Raw genomic sequence first — 21,067 nt, 5'->3', positions numbered from 1 at the left:
GCGGGGTGCAAACACCGCGGACTCTCTTTTGTGGCGCACCCCATTGCCATTTTCCCTATACACAAGAAGACCGCCCTTCAGGTACCGCGGGGCCCCCCCCCCCCCCCCCCCCCGCCCCCCCCCCCGCCCCGCCCCGCCCCAGGCATTGGGCAGATTTGCACACACGCTTCCCCCCACCCCCCCTCCGCAGTTGTAGCCTCCTTTGCTGTTGTCCTTCCCGGCACCGTTGAAAAATAGCTGGTTTCTGCCGCGTTACAAACACCGTGAACCCTCCCATGACCGCTCACCGTGTCCCCTGCTCCGCAGTTACTGCTGTGCTCCGTCGGCCCTCTGCGGCCTTGCTGCTGAAACAGCAAAGCATCTCTTTTGCCCATCTCCTGCTCCTCTGCACATTGTAGCCTGGCTTCTGACCTGCTGGTCCATTGAAACCATTCTGCAAGGGCCCAGCCCGTTCCTTAGTTAAAGACACTAGACACTCTAGAACCCTCATCCCGTGCTGATCCTCTGCCAACGATGAGCACCCTTCTCCGAGTCCCCGGAGGGGTTAGGCCTTGACGCCAGGCCGCCCTGGGTTTGAGTTTCTGTTTTGCAGTTGCAAGTTTGTGACCCTGCGTTTAGTGTTGTCTCTTTAAGAATTAAATGCGGTAGTACGCTTTAGTGCTCAGTTTGTCCTATTCACGTTGCCTAAGCGATCGTCCTTGTTCTCTTCTGTGCGGTCACTCCTGATTGTTTTCCTCTGACCACTTCGTCTAGTGACCTCTGAGGTCTTACGCCCCAGACCACAAAGCCAGCGGCCCCTCCATCATCACCTCCCACAGGCACGTCTCTGGGGCGCTGCTCTCCCAGCCGGAGACGCAGGGACCATCCGCGATGCTCTCTAGTTCCCGGTCGGGGCATGGGCGAGTCCTGTTGATCTCCGGCACCTGCCCTGCCCCCTCCATCTTCCGTACCCATCAGGTGGTCTTCGTGTCGTGACCTTACTTAACGTCAGGACGTCACCTCTCACTTGCGCTTTCCCAAGACTGCCTCTGAGGGCAGTCCCTTTTACTCGTGTCACGTTGTGGTGAAAGAAATGATCCCTGTATGTCAGCTAACTTCCCACGAGTTATGCGAGGCAGAGTCCTTGTAAGGAGCCAGATCTTCCTCTGTGTGCTCCACCCTGGCCCAGCACGGGCACGAAGTGGGAGCTCGGTAGGAGGAGGAATAACGTATTCATCTCAAAACTTAAGGAAGGAGAAAGCAGCTTTGTTGTTTCCTGAGAAGACAGCCCTAAGCAATTTTGTAAAAACTGTTTTTGCAAAAACACCCGGTCTTGGTTCAAAGTGATTGTTCTCGTCTCCTTTCTCCAAGCCTTCGTTCTCACCATGTGTAAGAACCTCTTCCCTGTTTTAGGTCTTTCACAGTCTCCTCAAGGCTCATGCGATGGAGGCTCGAGCCATCGTGAGACAGGCGATGGCCATCTTGACTCCGGCGGTGCCGGCCAGGATGGAGGACGGGCACCAGATGCTGACGCACTGGACGAGGAAGATCATTGTGGAGGAGGGCCACACGGTCCCGCAGCTCGTTCACATCCTGCATTTGATCGTGCAGCACTTTAAGGTGTGTAGATAGCACCACAGGGGGTGGGGAGCACACGCTGAGAGCACCGGAGGACCATAGGGGGTGCGTCCCGCGCGTTCAGGCATTTGCTTTCACCTCTTGCTTATCTCTAATTGTTTGCGGTAATAACGTGGTTAGTCATCTCTCACTAAAGGTATTTCTGGTCCATTGGGGGGTGGGGGTGTATACGTGTGTGTGTGCCCACTTGCGCACGTGTGTTGGAGTCGCGAGGCGGTGGTCCCGGTGTGACCCAGGCCCCGTACCCGCAGGTCTACTACCCTGTGCGGCATCACTTGGTGCAGCACATGGTCAGCGCCATGCAGAGGTTGGGCTTCACGCCCAGCGTCACCATCGAGCAGAGGCGGCTGGCCGTGGACCTGTCTGAAGTCGTCATCAAGTGGGAGTTGCAGAGGATCAAGGACCAGCAGGTACGGCTGCCAGACTTGTCCCGTCGTCCCAGACTGAATTCCTTCCGCTTCTCCCTAGAAATCAGTTTGTAAAGTCACACCTGTGTGTTTTTTAAGCCGGATTCAGACATGGACTCAAATTCAAGTGGCGAAGGAGTCAACTCTGTTTCATCTTCCATTAAAAGAGGCCTGTCGGTGGATTCCGCCCAGGAAGTGAAACGCTTTAGGACGGCCACTGGAGCCATCAGCGCGGTAAGATCGAGTGCTTTCTGTTACGGGTTCTGCGCTTCTTTCATTCATTCCACAAATTCCGAATGTGGGCTAAGTGCCCAGCACCGTGCCTGAGACACAGCCGGGAAAGGCTGCACTCACAGGTAGAACCCCAGTGACCTAGGACTTGCCGTGTTTCTCATGTCACCAGACACGGTTGTTTTTGTTTTTTTGTTTTTTACATGTGTATTTAATACCTTAGAGTTCCAATGAGAATGGCTAATTCCTTGCAGGGAGGCATCGAGAGAAACGCTTTGGGGTAAGAAAATTGATCGAGAATGTGCACCCATTTGTGTTCATTTTTTTCAAAGTGAACAAATGTGTTCTGTTTTGTTTGGAGAACACAAGAGAGCCAGGGCGGGGGTTGCTCGCTCTCCTCAGCCCTTGTTGAGGTGATGGCTCTGTCACTCTGTGCCTGAGGTTGAACCGTCCCTCCCCTCTACTGGTCTCTACTTGTGCTCAGGTCAGACACCTCAGGCCACGGATTTTGTCCATTTACGTGTCAGGTCCTGCTGACCCGGCCGCGGACCCTTCTTGGCGTGCGCCCAGCCACCTCCCCTGCTGACTGCAGTGCCTCCCAGCTCCTCTCTCCTCTCCTGCTGCCTCTTGTCAGAATCTAAGGGAAGCTGAGTAAAGGGAGCCTGGGGCCTCTGTACTGTTACATCGTTTAAAAATGAAACTTGAAGATGGGGCACCTGGGTGGCTCAGTTGGTTAAGCATCCGACTTCGGCTCAGGTCAGGATCTCATGGCTCGTTTGTGAGTTCTAAGCCCCGCATTGGACTCTTGGCTGTCAGCACAGAGCCCTCTTCGGATTCTCGGTCGCCCTTTCCGCCCCTCCCCCACTCGTACTCTCTCTCAAAAATAAACATTTAAAAAAAGAGAAAGCTTGAAGAAGCAGTAGGTTAGGTTGTCTCTCCCCGGCCAAGCCCTCTCTGGGGCTGCGGCCTTCAAGGCCTGTGTGACTCAGCCCTGCTGATGGCCTTCGTGCCTCCCCTGCCCTTCCCCCCCCCCCCCCCCCTCCGCCATTCTTGCTTACGATGCTCTAGCCACACAGGCCTTTCCTCCACTTCGGGAGTGCCCCAGGGTCTTTGTTCACTTGGGACTCATCCACTGGCTCCTTTTCCTGTGCCTGGAGCAGCTTTGTCTGTGCTCTTCTCCTGGCTGCTGCTCCGTATGAAGAGCCGCCTTGGTGTCCTCGCGACTTTCTCGGTTGTGTCTGCAGAGACGTGCCTGCCGCCGGTCTCCCCACTGCCCAGAGCCGCCGCCCCCAGGAGGACTGTGTACCTCGAGCTGGCTGTACAAGGCCGCGCCCTGTCAGCTGGACGCATTGTTGAGAATGCTCTGCTTGCCTTTTCTAGGTGTTCGGAAGGAGCCAGTCGCTGCCTGGAGCCGACTCCCTTCTTGCCAAACCCATTGATAAACAGCACACGGACACAGTGGTGAACTTCCTCATCCGCGTGGCTTGTCAGGTGCGGCTTTTGAAAGGCTTCTGTTACAGATTCTTCAGAGCAGAGACTGCTTAATAGATTCTAGATTGTTATCTCTGATAGTGTAGTCAGGAACAATGTAGACAAACCAAGGTCTGAGGCCAGCTCTCTTGTACCACATTCCACTGATTTCATAACAGGCCAACGTTTCTGAAACCTGCTTGTTTTATAAGTGATGGGATTTTTAAAAACATTTTTTTCTTTCTGCGATGGTAAAATATTGGTATATCTCATGATTAAGGTCATCTTGGTGTTGACACAACATGGCAGTCGGCCAGTGACCTTGGGCAGATTATTTAACTTCCAAGTACATCTTGTAAAAAGGTGCTGGGATGATCCGGCCTCCATAAATTGTGCACAACGTTTAGTAATTTAAGTGCTTTTAAAACTTGTGTTTATCATTTACGTCAATATGTATTTTCATGTATTTCTTGGGAATCTATTTCTGAAACAATTTGAAAAAAGCATTGTAAATGAAATTTTCTTAGGTAGTTTTTTTAGAATTTGGGAGTCTTAAGTTTGTATGATTACTAAACAGAATAGTAGATCTTGCAAAACCATTGAGGGCTTCAAAGTACTGAAAAGAATCTGCTGAATAATTCAGCCAGTACCTTCTCGGTGCTGCGGTGTGCCAGGCCCAGCCTGTGAGGTCCGTGGGAGGAGCTTGGGTGTGCTCCTGGGGAGCTACCTGACGCTAATCCGTCACTCCCACAAATGAGTGCAAATCCCCACCGACCCCACAGCAAGAGAGCGGTTGGGGGGGGGGGGGAGCCTGTCAGCAAGAGTCCCTGAAGTGGGGAAGGTTGAATTGAGTCAGGTGGGAAAGGAGGTGGCAGTGAAGTGGAAGCCGGGTGCCAGGGCGAGAGGCAGTGTCACAGTGAGACGTGGCCTTGAATTTAAGTGGATTTCCAGGTTAACGACAATACCAACACTGCGGGGTCTCCTGGGGAGGTGCTGTCTCGCCGGTGTGTGACTCTCCTGAAGACTGCCTTGCGCCCAGACATGTGGTCCAAGTCTGAGCTCAAACTGCAGTGGTTTGACAAGCTCCTGATGAGTGTGGTAAGTGGATGTGTCTGTCACTGCCACCCGATCTTGGGGCTGGGCCACCAAACCCCAAACCCTCCGTTCTCTTGGCCAATCGTGGCTGCTAAGGAGGGGGGGTACTCCCTGAAAAAGATCTTAAAACTTGAGCTCATGTCCCCAGCCCCAGGCAGCAAAGAGCTTTGAAAACATGATAGTTCTCTTGCATCTTGAAGCATCTGTTCTTAAAGTGACCTCTCGACTGGCTTGGCATAAACAATTTTAGTTGGTGTATGAAACAATCTTTAAAATAAACTTAAAACTTTAAAACAGACATATAATTTGTTATCGAGCACCATAAAATAAGGTAATAAAATTAGCCCTGGGATGCCTGGGTGGCTCAGTCAATTATATGTCTGACTTTGGGGGCGCCTGGGTGGCTCAGTCGGTTGAGCATCCGACTTTGGCTCAGGTCATGATCTCATGGTTCATGAGTTCGAGCCCCATGCTGGGCTCTGTGCTGACAGCTCAGAGCCTGGAGCCTGCTTTGGATTCTGTGTCTCCCTCTCTCTCTGCTCCTCTCCTGCTCACACGCTGTCTCTCTCTCAAAACTAATAAAGATTTCAAAAAAAATTAAAAAAAAAAAGTCTGACTTTGGCTCAGATCATGATCTTACGGTTCACGGGTTTGAGCCCTGCGTCAGTCTCTGTGCTGACAGCACAGAGCCTGCTTGGGATTCTCTCTTTGTCCCTTCCCCACTTGGGCACGCGCTCACTTGCTCTCTCTCTTTCAAAATAAATAAACTAAAGGGGGGGGTAAGGGTTAAAAAAATTAGCCTCTAATGCTGCTGATTATTTGGTGGGTCTTTGGTCTGTTTCTGTAAAAAACCATGATCCTGTAATTTCTGGGCAGCTGCAGACTGATTTTAAGCATTTGTTATTTTGCATGGCAAAGACTAATATGGTTGTCCGAGTTTTTTTAAAAGGTTGCACAGATTACCTGCACCATGAAAACAGTGGGATCATAGGCTGCCTGTCTGCAGTATATGCTTTGATTCTAGCTTGACATATAACTTCAGGATTTTCTGTATATTTCTTTTCTCTTTTTCTTTCTTTCTTTTTTCTTTTTTTTTTTTTTTTTTAAGTTTATGTATTTATTTTGAGAGACACAGGCAGAGAGAGAGAATCCCAAGCAGGCTCTATACTGTCAATACAGAGTCTGATGTGGGGCTTGATCCCAGGAGCCGAGAGATCATGACCTGAGCCCAGATCAGGAGTCAGACACCCAACCGACTGAGCCACCCAGGTGCCCCATCCTCTTTTTCTTTTTGAAAGGTCAAACTACTTCCCTATCCAATGCAGTCGCATTGAGTTAAGCTCAGCCATTAGTGAACGACCTCTGCCACGTCACAGGCTAACATTTCCATCATACAACGTGCCCAGCTCGTGGTGACTTTCCACTCTTTTCCCATAGTAAGTGTGAGAAGATTTTATCTCACAACCCAGTGTGTACACACAGTACATAGACAAGGCATCTGTGTGTGTAAACCACAGAGACAAAAGTTTCAAGAAGCAATACTCTGTTTTCTAATACTGTTTTTTTTTTATGACGTCATCTTTTAGATTGATTTCAAGATCCACAGTTTCAAAGATACTTCCTTTTGGAAGGATATTTGAATTTTATTTTTTAGACCCGATTTTAATGACTTTCAGATTTTTAATATTGAGTATTAATGTCTTTCATAAGCATTTAAAAGGGGGTTTGACTAAATATTTAAAGCAAATTTGTTAAAAGAAATGTGAAGTCCTCCTGTATTAATAAAATGTGGTCCTTGTGTAGTGCATGGCACCGGAGTGTTGACGTCATCTGTGTGTGGCCTGTGTTCTCCACCGCAGGAGCAGCCTAATCAAGTCAACTATGGAAATATTTGCACGGGATTGGAAGTTCTGGGTTTCTTGCTCACTGTCTTGCAGTCTCCAGCCATCCTCAGCAGCTTCAAACCTCTGCAGCGTGGGATCGCTGCGTGCATGACATGCGCGAACACCAAGGTTCTCCGAGCGGTCCATAGCCTTCTCTCCCGCCTAATGAGCATTTTCCCAACAGAGCCAAGTAGGTGACCTTTGCTCTGGTGCCTCAGTGGATGGGAGGGCACGGAGCTTGTCACTCGAGAGTGCTCCTCCTCCGGTTACTATAGTGAGCGTTTGCTTCGGGCTTTCCATCTTTCTTTGAAAAAAAATTTTTCTTGACCTAAGAACTTAACGGTGGCAGTCGTTGCATTATGTTTTTGTTTTGCTTTGGAAATGCTGTTACTCATCAGCCGAACGTGACTTTCCTTAGGCAGTAAAGGAAGTTGGGTTACAGCGTTTTGTCCACTGTCAAACGGTCGAGGTCAAACTTTGGCATACCGTAATTGAGTGGATCTTGGGTGCGCTCCGGGAAAGCTTGGGGGATAAAACGTTGTCACTTAGCTCTGTAAAGTCGGAATCCTCTCCGAGATGAGCGCCACAAGTCCTGCAGTGTGAGAGAAGCGCCCATGCCAGTTGTCCCACATCCCAAGATAACTAAGGCTCCAGACCTAGTGTGAGGAAGGTCAATGTCCCGGTGCCCTGATGGGCCTGAGAACCTAAACCGTAGGGCCCAGGTTCTCGCTTCTGTTTCAGGCACTTCCAGCGTGGCCTCCAAGTACGAAGAGCTGGAGTGCCTCTATGCGGCCGTCGGAAAGGTAATCTATGAAGGACTCACCAACTATGAGAAGGCCACCAATGCGAATCCCTCCCAGCTCTTCGGTGAGTTTGGGTCCGATTTAGATTTTCTGTAGCAGCGGTTCCTTTTGGCGTCGGTCTCTGTGCTCTCTGGACGAGCTTTCCTTCTCGGAAAGGCTCGGGATGTCAGCTGGAGCTTTGAGCTGACATGCGCTGAAGGTGTCGTGTGTGGCCTGGTACACGTGAGGCCCCAGTGCCCTGTGGTCTTTGAGGGAAACGGCCTCCACCCAACCAACGTCTGTGTTCCCTCGGTTCCTCCCGCCCCAGCCTCAGGTGCGGGATTGGGTTGTGGGGGAGCTGCCCCGTGTGGTGCGGGTCCTGCTGCCCCGGCTTCACGTCACACACGGAGCCGCTGCTAAAGCAGTGTGCACAGACGTGTAATTGCTGCCTTTCACGATACGGTCACCCGTGTTGAAGCCGCTCCCAAGACGAGAACTAGTCCCTGTCTACGTGGTGAGGCTCTGGCTGCCCCAGGTGAGACAAGAGTTGGTTTTTCAGGTAATCGGGGCAGCCGGACGACTTGGGCCTCCAGATACTCAGAAGTCAAATGCGTAGCTGCTTTACTCTGCTTTTTGTGAAAGTCACGGACTTAGGGTTAGCAGTTTAAAAATGCTCTTTAACTTAGTCATTGTATGAAATTTTGAAAATACAAAAGAAGGAAAACTAAAAGTTTCTTTGCTTAGTAAATATTCACTCTTAACGTCTTGATGTGTCTTTTTTTCTGTGTACTTGTATCTAAACACATAGGTAGCTTTATCATGCACACACTTGCATCTGAATCTGCAAACTGAATACGTTACATCTTAATGAGTTTCTTGCTCTCCAGACCCTTGCTACTTGCTATCTGAAATTCGGGAACCAGATAAATTTATCTAAAATTGTATCCCTTAGTATTCAAGCTTGCCGGCTCTATTCTGGAACCGGGTGGATTTAGATGGTTGAGGAATCCTTTTGTGACTTTTGTTAAGGCGGGTCGTGTAGTAGGTCCTGCTTCGCAGCCTGGCTTCCAGAGTTTGAATGTCTTCTTAATTCTCTGGAGGACTCTGAAGAGCTGACCACCGTTGGCCCTGCCTCCCTCCTTTGTGGGGGTGACAGCAGGCCGGGGGCAGCAGTGGGGCTACAGCCTGGAGTCTTGTCACACCAGTCTCCCTGCCCTAGACCCAGGGCTCAGTTACTGACTCATCACCAAGTGTCACCTCTCTCCTGAGACTCAGCCTTTTAACAAAGCAAGCCTAGAAATGTCCAAGTCTGTGATGATTGCACCCATCAATGGCAAATGAATACCCTTATATTGGTCTATAATGGGAACCGTGAATACAAATTTAAAATTTCATGTGTAGGTCAGGGTTAGGATGTTCCTAAAAAATGTCAGGAAAGATTACGTTTTTTGCACATACTCAGTGTTCATGCTCTGATATTAGTTTTGTTGACTTTTACTGGATTTTTACTGATCTTACTCGGTTTTTCAGAATGGGGTACAAATTGAATTCTAAAATATTTATCATGTCCAAATAGTCTAGATTTGTTTTTAAGGATTTTCTTTTTTCTTCTTGTTCTTTTTTCTTTTTTTTTTTTTTTTCAATTTTTTTTAATGTCAATTTTTTTTATTTTTGAGAGTGGGAGAGTGCAAGCAGTGGAGGGGCAGAGAAGGAGGGAGACACAGGATCTGAGGCAGGCTCCAGGCTCAGAGCTGTCAGCACAGAGCCCAACGCGGGGCTCAAACTCACAAACCGCAAGATCATGACCTGAGCCGAAGTCAGATGCTTAACCCAGGGGTGCCACCCAGGCACCCCTCTTTTTTTTTTGCCCAAACTTATCATGGGACAATAAATTTCACTTAGGGTGGTTTGCTATAACAAGGATAAAATCCAGAACTGAAGGTACGAACGTTGTATCTACCAAAGCATAAAAATCGGCTCCCGTGCTTGGTGTGGACCGTGAATTCAGAATTGGGAGTGAAAATGCAGTGCTCCAGAGTGTAATGTGTGTGGACAAAAGCTTCTAATGTTGACACTTGGGGCTCATCCGTACTTGGTCAGAAACAACACATTTTTATTTAGTACACTTTAAAATGTTTTAAGTAGCCCATTTTTGTTGATTACTGAGTTTTAAAAAAACTTTTCTTAAAACCGAACACACTGATTTCTACCTCTTAGGGACCCTTATGATCCTCAAGTCCGCCTGCAGCAACAACCCGAGCTACATCGACCGGCTCATCTCGGTCTTCATGCGCTCCCTGCAGAAGATGGTCCGAGAGCACCTGAACCCACAGGCAGCGTCGGGCAGCACAGAAGCTACCTCAGGTGACAACCAGGGCCCCCACGTCTTTTTCTCAGACTTCATGGAACACCTAAAGGGTGCTGCTGTGTGATTGAATTCTGAAACCAACGTGAATTCCTGTTTTTTTTGTGCAGTCTGCTCTCCGTTTGCTTTCAAAAAAGAAGTTGTGAGCATTTCATATAAAACCAAAGTGAGACTCGTTTTTAAAATGAATTACATTCCAGGGGCACCTGGGTGGCTCAGTCAGTTAAGCCTCTGACTTTGGCTCAGGTCATGATCTCACAGTCTGCGAGTTCGAGCCCCGCGTTGGGCTCTGTGCTGATGGCTCAGAGCCTGGAGCCTGCTTCGGATTCTGTGTCTCCCTCTTTCTCTCTGCCCCTCCCCTGCTCGTGTGCTCGCTTGCTCTCTCAAAAATAACATTAAAATTTTTTTTTCATGAATTACATTCCAAATTTGTGAATGTAGGGATGAGGAAATTTTTAAGCGGGCTGGATATTTATGTGGGGCATTCACTGCTAAGTGAGAGCTATCCAGTGGTTTTGCCGTAAAACCAAATGCATAATCAGAGCTTTATGCCTTATGAAAAATGAAGTTGCAGGTTCTGGGCCCGAGCAGTGGGCCCCAGGATCCTGAGGGATAAAGTTGTTGGTTGTGGGGGCGGGGCCACGTGTGCCCAGAGTTGGCACCACTGCTAGAGGCCCATCGGAGCAGAAGTGCTGTGAACATGGCTTAGGACTGCCTGTGTCTGGGTGTCCGGCACTGGTCCATCCGCTCCATCGTCCCCTTGCCCGTGCAGAGGCGCTTATGAGGCCCCTCTTGCAGGAGAGTATTTGGGGGGCAGGGTGGGACAGAATCTGACGTGCCACACCATGCATCATGTGGATTGTTGGGGTGCTCCCCTTTTCTCTGCACAAGCAGGAACAGGCGAGCTGGTGATGCTGAGTCTGGAGCTGGTGAAAACGCGCCTGGCCGTCATGAGCATGGAGATGAGGAAGAACTTCATTCAGGCCATCCTGACCTCCCTCATTGAAAAGTCACCGGATGCCAAAATCCTCCGGGCTGTAGTGAAAATCGTGGAAGAGTGGGTGAAAAACAATTCCCCGATGGCAGCCAGTCAGGTGGGCAGCGAGAGGGCTGTGCTCGGGTCAGGCACCTGCTGCTGTGCAGGCAGAAGTCCAAGCATGGCCTGCTCAGCTCTTCTCCTCACGCTTCTCCGGCAAAACGCTTTTTCCCATGTTGGCATTCGCAGGATTTTTTCTTAAGATGGATTTCTCTCATGGCACTTAACAGATTTTAAGTAGATGCTCAAGGTGACCGGTCACTCTTTTTAATGTGTATTTGTATTAAGATGTTAAATGAATCTTATTTCTTAGTCTTTGTGGTGCTAAAGGTAAGCATCCAAAAAATTAATGATATGGGACTGTTACTGAATTTAGTAAGATGATTGCAAACTTCTGATTTGTTTGATAATTTAGTTACTTTCTCTCCAAAGTGAGCTGCAGCCCCTAGGAAAATCAGATTGGCAGCTGTCTTGATTTTAAGGATTTGCAGACAGCCAGAGGCGGGCTCTTTCCATTTAGAAATGAACTCGTCTTACTTTACTTGACAAAATTTTAGGAGCTTAAAAAATAAAGAAGATGGCTGAAATGCTTTTGAATTTATTTTTTCTTAAATAGACGTAATTGACCTTTTCTTTTAAAAAAAACCCAATTCATACAGACACCTACACTCCGGGAGAAGTCCATTTTGCTTGTGAAAATGATGGCCTACATAGAAAAGCGCTTTCCGGAAGACCTTGAATTAAATGCCCAGTTTTTAGACCTCGTTAACTATGTCTACAGGTAATGACAGCAGTTAACCAAACATTGCACGTATGTGTCTACAGTATGTTCTTTAATTAACCTACGTAACGTTGAATCTCTTCATGATGGTTAAATTTTAAACATACCTACACTTAATCCCAGAACATATTTTTGTGCCATTAACGCACCTTTTGCTCAAATGCTGCGTCAGCCTGTGGTAATTCATGATCCACTCTTGGCTTTCGTGGCGGCATTTAGGAGCGTTCTCGCCCTCTTGTTTTCTGCCTGTTTGCTTCCGGCTTGCAGAGTCCCCCTCTGGTGTAGCTCTTCCACCCTGTGTTCCTCTTCCCATTTCAGGGATGAGACGCTGTCTGGCAGTGAGCTGACTGCGAAACTCGAGCCAGCCTTCCTCTCCGGGCTGCGTTGCGCCCAGCCTCTCATCAGGGCAAAGTTTTTCGAGGTTTTTGACAACTCTATGAAACGTCGGGTATACGAGCGCCTGCTTTACGTTACCTGTTCCCAGAATTGGGAAGCCATGGGGAACCACTTCTGGATTAAGCAGTGCATTGAGGTAGGACGGGCTCAGCTCGCCGTCGCTGGCAGGGCACTGAAGCAGGAGGCATCAACATTGTCTGAGATGAATTAGAAACCTCCACCATAAACTGCTGTCCTCTCTTCAGGAAGAAAAAAAAGACTTTTAAAGCTTTGTTTTCAGCTCGAGGGGTTTTTTTAGGGGTGGTCTTAAGCTCCTAGAAAATTGAATAGTGTTCTTTAGTGTGTAGCCAGAGGTTTGTTTTTCCTCAAGTGTGAAAATTGTAAATTCTGTCTATGCGCCCTTGGAGATTTAAGGTACTGTGTCACGTCTCATCATTCTTAGAGCAGGAAGGTAGAGCAGCCAGGCCAGATCAAAGCCATGGACTTTGATCCCCTAGTGTGAGGGGCCAGCATGCCAGTGACAGAGGCCTGTGTGAAATGGTCAGACCGATTCAGTGGATGGTCAGATGTTTCTAACAGGATTGTGGGGAGACTTCTGTTTTCTTGTTTGTTGTTCATATCCACTGCCTTTCATTGGCTTAGTTATCTGCTTACTACACCAGGCAGCCTAGTTTCCCATCAGTTATCGATGCTATGCAGATAATTCTAGTCTGCTTGTTTACAAGTGAAGCTAGAAGGTTACCAAATTACTTTGCCTAATGAGATAGAAGATTGTGGAATCTTCTTTAGGGGCACAAGCTGGGGATCTGCCATTCCTTGCCTCGTTTGTCCTGTGCATCTGGTCCGTCGCCAGGGGTTACCAGTTCAGGGCCACCTGCTTCTCACCCTTTTTTCTTCTTCTGCCCTCTTGGGGCCACCATCATTGCTCACCACCCCAGTTTTGTTATTGTTGCAAAATTGTCCTTAATAATGCTGATTGCGTGTGTCACTCCTTGCCTTTATACTTGGCACAAAATCCAGCCTCCAGGACATGTCTTTCCAGCCCCCATGTGACCAGACCCTTTCCTCTCTCCAGCCCAATACCGACCTCCCTGTCTCCCTCCTCCCTCAGTGGTCTCCAGCCCTACTGGCCTTTTGTGTTCTCAGACATGCCACATTCTTAACACCTAAGCTAAAAGGGGCACCCTTTTGTTCTGTTGGTCTCCCTGTTTCTTGGCTCTGTTCTTACAGTGAGTATGTATCTTTTTTGGTTTGGTTTTGGGTTATTGGTTGTTGTCGTTGTTTTCTGTTTCTGTTTGTTAGTATGTATCTGTTTATGTGTTGACATTGGGCTTGTCCTTCCCCCTGACACTTCAGCTCCACCGGGGCAGGGGCAAGAGTGGCTTAGTTTGGGGGGCAGCCAGGTCAAGAGGCAAAGGCCAGGTGGCAAAGCGTATTGGGAGGTGGGGAATAGTTGTGGAAGTATCGGGTGTGGGTACGAGTGTTAGGTCAGGGACGAGCTCATGAGCCATGCTGAGTAGCTTGCACTGTCCCCTGGCGGCCATGGAAGCCACTGGGGTCCACAGGGAGAAGAGCACTGAGTCAGCTGTGTGTGAGGAGACGATTTGGGAAGAGGAAGTCCATGAGTTAGGAACTTAGTCTGGGCAGTAGTTGATGGCAAGAGGAAGCCCGTCTGGTAGGGGAGAAAAATACTGAATTTCTGCTTAGACACCGAGTCAGAGGTGCCGAGTGAGGGGTGTCTGGAGGAAAAGTTCAGACCCTTTGTCTGGTTGAGCTGGGGAGAAGCAGAGCTGTGGGCTCACGAGTCAACACCCTATGTGTGCCAGTTGTGAGAACTAGGTGTCAACCATGGGTCCCTGCACCCCAAATGCCAGGCTAATGTTCTAGGTTTGTCTTCCTTTTCAGCTGCTTCTGGCGGTGTGTGAGAAGAGCACTCCCATTGGTACCAGCTGCCAAGGAGCCATGCTCCCGTCCATCACCAATGTCATCAACTTGGCTGACAGCCACGACCGAGCGGCCTTCGCCATGGTCACACATGTCAAGCAGGAGCCTCGGGAGCGAGAGAACAGCGAGTCCAAAGAGGAAGTAATGCTCCAGATTGTGTGGTCCTTCCTTTTCACAGCAGAATTCCCATTTCTGTGGACGAATTTTATATCAGCCTTAGATTTTGGGGGGGCGTTGGGAGGGCAAGAGCAATGTATTAAAACCTGTCTCTACCTGAAAGTTCTGGATGTGGTACCTCCGTTCAGTTAGATGTTTCTTTTTTTTTATTATCGAGGTGTAACTGACATACAACATTATGTTAGTTTCAAGTGTCCGATGTAACGATCCAATATTTGTATATATTACTAAATGATCACCAGGATACCTCTAGTTAATGTGCGTCACCATGCAGTTACCAGATTTTTTTTCTAATGAGAGCTTCTAACATTTACTCTCCTGGAAACTTCCAGATATGCAATACAGTAGCATTACCCATAGTCACCATGCTATACATTGATTGCATTCCCATGACTGACTTATAACTGGAAGTTTATACTTTTTGACCCCACCCCACCCCACCCCCGCCCTTGGCCCATTTTGCCCTCTCCTAATCCTGCTGCCTCTGGCAAGCACCAGTCTGTTCTCCATAAGATTTTTTTTTTTATTGTAAGATTCTACATATAAGTGAGAACATATGGTTTTTGTCATTGTCTGACTTCTTTCACTTAGCAGAATGCCTTCAAGATCCATCCCATGTTGTTGCAAATGGCAAGATTTCTTTCCTTTTTATGGCTGAATAATACTCCATTGTACTTACACACACCACATCTTTATCCATTCATCTGTTGATAGACACTTAGGTTAAATTGATAAGCATCTCGTACTGCCATTTAATTTCGAGATAGATCACTTTATTGTGAGCTAGTCTTGCTTAGTACAGGTTATTCTACTGTTCGGTGATTTTTCTCTCCCAAGTGAGAAGAAGCCGTGTTGTGTTAACAGCACTACCCTAGGGAGGGACACCTCCCAGGGCTCTAGCAGGTTCTACCAGCAGCCTGCTGTGAACCTCCCAAGTCTCCATCTCGTCCTGGCGGGGGCAGCCCTGGAGCCCAGAACTGGCTAGCAAGGCCGAGGTCTTCGTCCCGATGGCCCTCAGTGCTCCATGAGGAGTAGCCGCCACTGCTCCAGGCATAGACCTTTAAACTTGGGTCTCCTTTAGGTTGTTTGCTCTTGGAAGCTCAGTCTTTCCCCGGAGTGCTGGGTTTTAGAAGCAGCCACCCAGGATTGCAAAAGGAGGCACCCTCTTTGCTCTGAAAGGGTAGTCTGATGCCACTCCTGAATGTGGGATATCTACTCATTCTATTATCAAATAAGAATTTAAAATCTCCTTCTGTTGCTGAACACTAAATGATCTAGTGATACAATCTTTGCTTCCTGTTACTCTCCTGTATGAAGTAAATTGCCAACTTGGAAGTCGTTGTGGTTTTTCAGGGGCACATACCAAATGGTTGATAACTCAGAGGCTTGCTTGATGATTGAATTTTGGCTGTGACTTCTCAGAGGCTTCAGACAGAAAGAAGGGTTTATTCCTTTTTGGGAATGAGTCCTATAAAACATTGTGCCAACAGGTTCTCTGCAGTGACCCTGACCATATTCTTAATCTGAATGAGCGAGGCAGCTGTACTGCATTTTGAGGAATGATAGGCTGTAATTCCTTATCATTGTTATTTTTACTGTTTAGAATTTGCACTTTTTCATTTTGCTTTCCACAATCCAAATAGAAGAGCAAAACCGTGATCTTTCCATAGTGTCATTTAGAGAGAAGTCTGATCTAGTCCATCTGCTTTGTTTATTTTAGAGCTCAAAGTATTTACATAGTTTTAAAATTCTGGGAAACTGCCTAGAATTTTACTTGCCAAAACTGTAACAAGGAGTTTGCAAGAGCTATTTACTGGGTTTTCTCTAACTGTCTGACTTTTTGTTTTTGCCTGTTTGTGTTCTGTTTCACAGGACGTGGAGATTGACATTGAGCTGGCCCCGGGAGACCAGACCAGCACGCCCAAAACCAAAGAGCTTTCTGAAAAGGACATCGGAAACCAACTGCACATGTTAACCAACAGACACGACAAATTCCTTGACACTCTCCGGGAGGTGAAGGTCTGTGTGGCTTCCGAGGGACGGTGGTGGTCTTCTCCCCTGAATATTTTGAATCCTAGAGCAGGATTACCCCACGGCAGTGTGAAGTTTTCTTCTACAAATTAGATGTATTTTCTCACTTTTTTCAGTTGACGCTATCATAATTCTGTGAGACTAAAGTGGGTATTCTGTGTAAAGATTTGAGGAAGGAATTAGAGTATCTTGTGGGAGAAAATAATTTTCCCACTGCTGTCCCTTGAAAGAAAGGATGAAATTGTTTACTAAAAATATAAGATGAGGCACTGCTGAATTATTTTTCAAATGCAATAAAAAGAAAATGAGAATAGGTTAACATGGTAAATGAAGTTCACTTTGTAGGGAGAGGTCCTCCAGACGCACCTTTTGTTTTGTTTTTTGTTTTCTGGGTTTTTTTGAGAGAAAGCACAAGTTGGGGAGGTGCAGAGACACAGGGAGAGAAAGAATCCCAAGCAGGCTCTGGCTCAGCACGGAACCCTACATGGGGTTCCATCGATCTCATGACCTGAGCCGAAATTAAGACTCGGACCCTCAACCGACCGAGCCACCCAGGCGCCCCCAAATGCATCTGTTTTGGGATATAGCCAGCTAGAAGCTTTTTGACTTCCTCAGACTCTTAGGTTAATTATAGAAGTGATGATTTTTAGTTAAAGACTACAAGAATTGGTTAAGGCCAGTACACCAAGTTGTTTTTGAAGAGTGTTACAAAGAAACAGCAATGATTCTGTTCAAATCAGGACCTAGGTGAAAAAAACTAGAAACAAACTACTTGTCGCAGATAATTTGTACATTTAAAATTCTCTGGTAACCCATTCTGAATTTGTGCGTTAAATCAAACTTTTAATTTGCATCTGAGTGATCATTGTGTTTATGTGTGGATAAACACAACACTTCGTCTTCCTGTGCACAGAACGGAAGCAGAGCATTCTTACATGTAGGTGACACACTTTTGTTCACAACTGAAGACTTAATAGGCCCTGTCCCTCCTGTCATTTCTGCTGGAAAGAAGGGTGGTGGGTCAGTGCCCCCAAACCCAAAGGCCTTTCTTGGCTGACAGTCACCATGATAAGTCACCATGTAGATACTGACTCATTGGTTGCTTTGGCATAAGTTTAATGATCAGCTCATTGTGAAAGATCAGAGTACATTTTAGCAGTTCGTGTGACTGAATGAAACAGACAAGAGGACCAGCCCCGTGGGGCTCCTGTTCTACTGGGGGAAATAATAAACAGAGGTAAAATCGGTGTGGCTGTGTGGGCTGGTGAGTGCTGTGGAGAACAGTGAAAGCCACCAGGAGGCTTCAGAAGTCAGAGTGGCGTTCATGTTATTTTATCACGTGTTTATGGAAGTTATTTTTCATATTTCTGTTTTTTGTAGAGCAAGGTGGGGTTATAAGTCACTGCATTTATAAGTCTGTTTGACCTTGACATTTTCCTTCCCGAGGCCCCTCCACCCGTGAAGTGGTCAGGGGCCAGTCGGTGCCTCCAGACAGTTTGTTTCTAAGTCCAGAGGGGCTAGGAGGCACGTGAATGGGTCGGGTCCTTCATGGAACCAGGCGCTCCTGCCCTCTTCTCTGCCCTGGGCGTCTTGTCCCAGAATTGGCTGTCTTCCTCCCTGTGAGAAACGTGTTGACGCCAGTGTCCCCTCCTGTTCTCCTTGGCGTTGGCAGAGCCACCAGCCTCTCCGTGACAGTGCGTGAATGAGTACAGGCCGGGGACCTGTGGAATCCCCGACTCACGGCTCGAGATGAGCAGCAGGTGTGTGAACACGTGTGGCCCTTCAGCGCTCCGGTCTCTGCTAGATTGACTTGGAGGCAGGAGGCCCCCGAGGCCGGGGAGGAAGGGGCAGCCACCGAGGTCCTCCGTGGTCGTTTCATCTCCCGTCTGCCTCATGGGGGAGCCCGAGTACCAAACCGGAGCATTCTTCACTTATTAAATGTTTTCACCCATGTTCCTTGAAATGTTCGTAGCTTTGCTTTCTGCATTTTTAGTAGATGTGGACATGAGGGTGATTTCCCTTCCTCGGTTTGCTGTTGGAAAAAGGAGAGCCTGGTCATGACGCATGTGTCCCTGAAGCCCTGTCTCTGTGGGGAGGTGTGCCCCATGGGCCCAGTGGGCTTCCAGCAGGCTTGAAACCTGCCTGTTTGTAGGAAATATCGGCAGCCGATTCAGACTTTGAAAACCAGCAAAGCTGTGGACAAAGTCAGAGGCATCTGTGGATTTGATTCACCATCCGGGCTTTTAGTTCCTGACCCTGGCTCTTTCCATCTCGCCGGCCATCAGCTGCAGACACTCTGGATCTTCAGTTCTTGATCTGTTCTGCAGAATTGTACTCTTTGGCCAAGAACTTCCCTTCTATGCATGTGCTCCTCCTCTTTTCCTCTTTCATGTTTCCAGCTTTGATGGAGTCCCTGTGCCTCTTGTTAACACATCTGTGTCAGCATTGCGTTTATACTTTTTGGACGTGGTGAAACCATGTTAGAAAATGCCCTTAAAAGTTAGAAAATGCCCTAAAAGTCAAAAAATGTAGAGGCGCCTGGGTGGCTCAGTCGGTTAAGCATTTGCCTTCCACTTAGGTCATGATCTCATGGTTCATGAGTTTGAGCCCCTATATCAAGCTCTCTGTCAGTTCAGAGCCTAGAGCCTGCTTTGGATCCTGTCTCCTTGTCTCTGCTTCTCCCCCCACGTGTGCACACTCACTCTCTCAGTAATAAACATTTAAAAGAAGTTAAAAATATGTAGGCACGTCACTGACTCCTAAGCACCCATGGGTTCCTCATGCTCAGAATCTGTGTTTATGCTCTGCTATGACACTTGATCTTTGAAAATTTGACAGTGGATAAGTGTCTGATAAAGCATGAGACAGCAGAGATAACAGTATCTTGAGCGTGGACATGAGACCCCTGCGTGGTTACATGGACCTTTGTTCTTTCCGTAGACGGGAGCACTGCTCAGCGCTTTTGTCCAGCTCTGTCACATTTCCACAACACTGGCAGAAAAGACGTGGGTCCAGCTTTTTCCCAGATTGTGGAAAATTCTGTCCGACAGACAGCAGCACGTGAGTCTGTCTTACATCCTGTTTTGGAAGATGTGGTTTTCGGTGTTGATAAATCTCGGTGAAAGAAAACAATCTTGGCTCAGTTTCAAAGGATGAGGCAGCCACGCCCCATTCACTAATGGTGAATCCTCCCCAAATGTTGTCAGATGCTGTGTAAGAGAGCGAAGACCTCAGTTCACGTGTGCTTCGCTTGTAGGCTCTGGCTGGTGAGATCAGCCCGTTCCTGTGCAGCGGCAGCCACCAGGTGCAGCGGGATTGTCAGCCCAGCGCGCTGAACTGCTTCGTCGAGGCCATGTCCCAGTGTGTCCCCCCAATTCCCATCAGGCCCTGCGTTCTGAAGTATTTGGGGAAGACACACAACCTCTGGTTCCGGTCCACGTTAATGCTGGAGCACCAGGCTTTTGAGAAAGGTCTGAGTCTGCAGATTAAGCCGAAGCAAACCACGGAATTTTATGAGCAGGAGAGCATAACTCCACCCCAGCAGGTGAGGCCCACCTTGTCTTCTGGGTCACGTCTTCCTGGCCTGGGGCCTCACGGTTTCAGTAAGCCTCTCCCGAGCGATTTTAAGTTACAGCCCAGTGACGTTGCTTTATTGGGAGGAAGAGGAAAGGTTTTTATCAGGAGCACTCAAGAAACCATGCTCTGTTTTCAGGAGATCCTGGACTCCCTGGCTGAACTGTACTCTCTGTTACAAGAGGAAGATATGTGGGCTGGTTTGTGGCAGAAGCGTTGCAAGTATTCAGAGACAGCGACTGCCATTGCTTACGAGCAGCACGGATTCTTTGAGCAGGTAGCCACCACCCAGTGTCCAATGAGCCGGCCGAGCCGGATGGAGGAGGAGAGGTGGTTTCTAACATTGTCAAGTCCAGAGTTCACGTTAAATAAGTTCACGTGTTTATTTGAAACACCCTGCGTAGAAAGGCCTTCTGATTGAAATCTCAGTTGAAGAGAAACACACATACATGACACAAACATTTTTGAAACTCAGTCCACGATCCTTTACTGTTAGTTGCTAACGTGGATGCTTTTTATCTGCAGTCAGTGGTCCTGTTGGAAGTGGCAGGTAGATTACATTCAGTGTTGAAATCTTAATCCTCGTGTTTGTCCTTTGTATGTAGCCTGGGCCGCTGTCCCAGGATATGGCTCTCGGCCTTGTGTAGGACACTGAGCCGCAGAAACTCCAGAACAGGCACGAGCTTTGGGCTCTGCTGTCCTCACTGAGGGACAGAGAGATTCATCCTGGGGCTCGGCGGTCTCTACACTGTCTGTTGTGACGGGCGAGGGGGCGGGAGGTACGGGGGCCATCCCTGTTCCCTGTGCACGTGGAGCCTCTCGGGTGGCAATGATCTTAGAGAAGAGCTTAGGGCACCCCCAGGCCTGAGGTCCAGGTTGTCCTAAATAATTGAGAGCGTGATTAACTTCTCCAGGCACAAGAATCTTACGAGAAGGCAATGGACAAAGCCAAGAAGGAGCATGAGAGGAGTAACGCGTCCCCTGCTATCTTCCCAGAGTACCAGCTTTGGGAGGACCACTGGATTCGGTACGCCAGCGTGCTTGATGCATTCAGGAGTCCGTGAAGAGATCCAGTAAAAAAAGTCTCTGAAATTTCCTCATGTGTGTTTTTAAAAGGGGACTTTGCTACTTTCGCTATGGCCTTATTATGAAGAAAGGAACAACTTCTTCCAGTTCTCCGAGCTCTCCACTGTGTTGTGGCGGGCAGCCCTTGGTGTTCTGGGGGAGCTGTTATTTCAGAGAGCGGGTGGCTCACTGCCATGGGCACCTTGGGGGAAAA

At 48.2% G+C, this 21,067-nt stretch overlaps 2 protein-coding genes across 11 annotated transcripts in view; one reads left to right on the top strand and one right to left on the bottom strand.

The window, feature by feature from the left end:
* Positions 1-21,067, bottom strand: part of ATP5MF (ATP synthase membrane subunit f) — a 616,357-nt gene that overhangs the window by 169,639 nt on the left and 425,651 nt on the right. The gene's annotated exons all lie outside the window — the stretch shown is intronic.
* Positions 1-21,067, top strand: part of TRRAP (transformation/transcription domain associated protein) — a 114,088-nt gene that overhangs the window by 59,861 nt on the left and 33,160 nt on the right. For 6 of the 10 annotated variants that reach the window (XM_049639240.1, XM_049639241.1, XM_049639245.1 and 3 more), the window contains exons 39-55: positions 1,393-1,599; positions 1,869-2,027; positions 2,124-2,258; positions 3,636-3,746; positions 4,677-4,823; positions 6,680-6,893; positions 7,445-7,570; positions 9,703-9,849; positions 10,742-10,944; positions 11,546-11,667; positions 11,986-12,199; positions 13,969-14,148; positions 16,057-16,203; positions 19,156-19,275; positions 19,472-19,759; positions 19,928-20,065; positions 20,703-20,815. In XM_049639240.1, the coding sequence (XP_049495197.1) occupies positions 1,393-1,599; positions 1,869-2,027; positions 2,124-2,258; positions 3,636-3,746; positions 4,677-4,823; positions 6,680-6,893; positions 7,445-7,570; positions 9,703-9,849; positions 10,742-10,944; positions 11,546-11,667; positions 11,986-12,199; positions 13,969-14,148; positions 16,057-16,203; positions 19,156-19,275; positions 19,472-19,759; positions 19,928-20,065; positions 20,703-20,815 (2,771 nt within the window). The remainder of the gene's footprint in view (positions 1-1,392; positions 1,600-1,868; positions 2,028-2,123; positions 2,259-3,635; positions 3,747-4,676; positions 4,824-6,679; positions 6,894-7,444; positions 7,571-9,702; positions 9,850-10,741; positions 10,945-11,545; positions 11,668-11,985; positions 12,200-13,968; positions 14,149-16,056; positions 16,204-19,155; positions 19,276-19,471; positions 19,760-19,927; positions 20,066-20,702; positions 20,816-21,067) is intronic. The other 4 variants (XM_049639249.1, XM_049639246.1, XM_049639248.1 and 1 more) reach the window with 1 other exon arrangement.

Source organism: Panthera uncia, chromosome E3, assembly GCF_023721935.1.
Source record: "Panthera uncia isolate 11264 chromosome E3, Puncia_PCG_1.0, whole genome shotgun sequence".
Classification (NCBI taxonomy): domain Eukaryota; kingdom Metazoa; phylum Chordata; class Mammalia; order Carnivora; family Felidae; genus Panthera; species Panthera uncia.
Note: the sequence above shows the minus strand (reverse complement) of the source record. Positions and strands in the feature narration are given on the sequence as shown.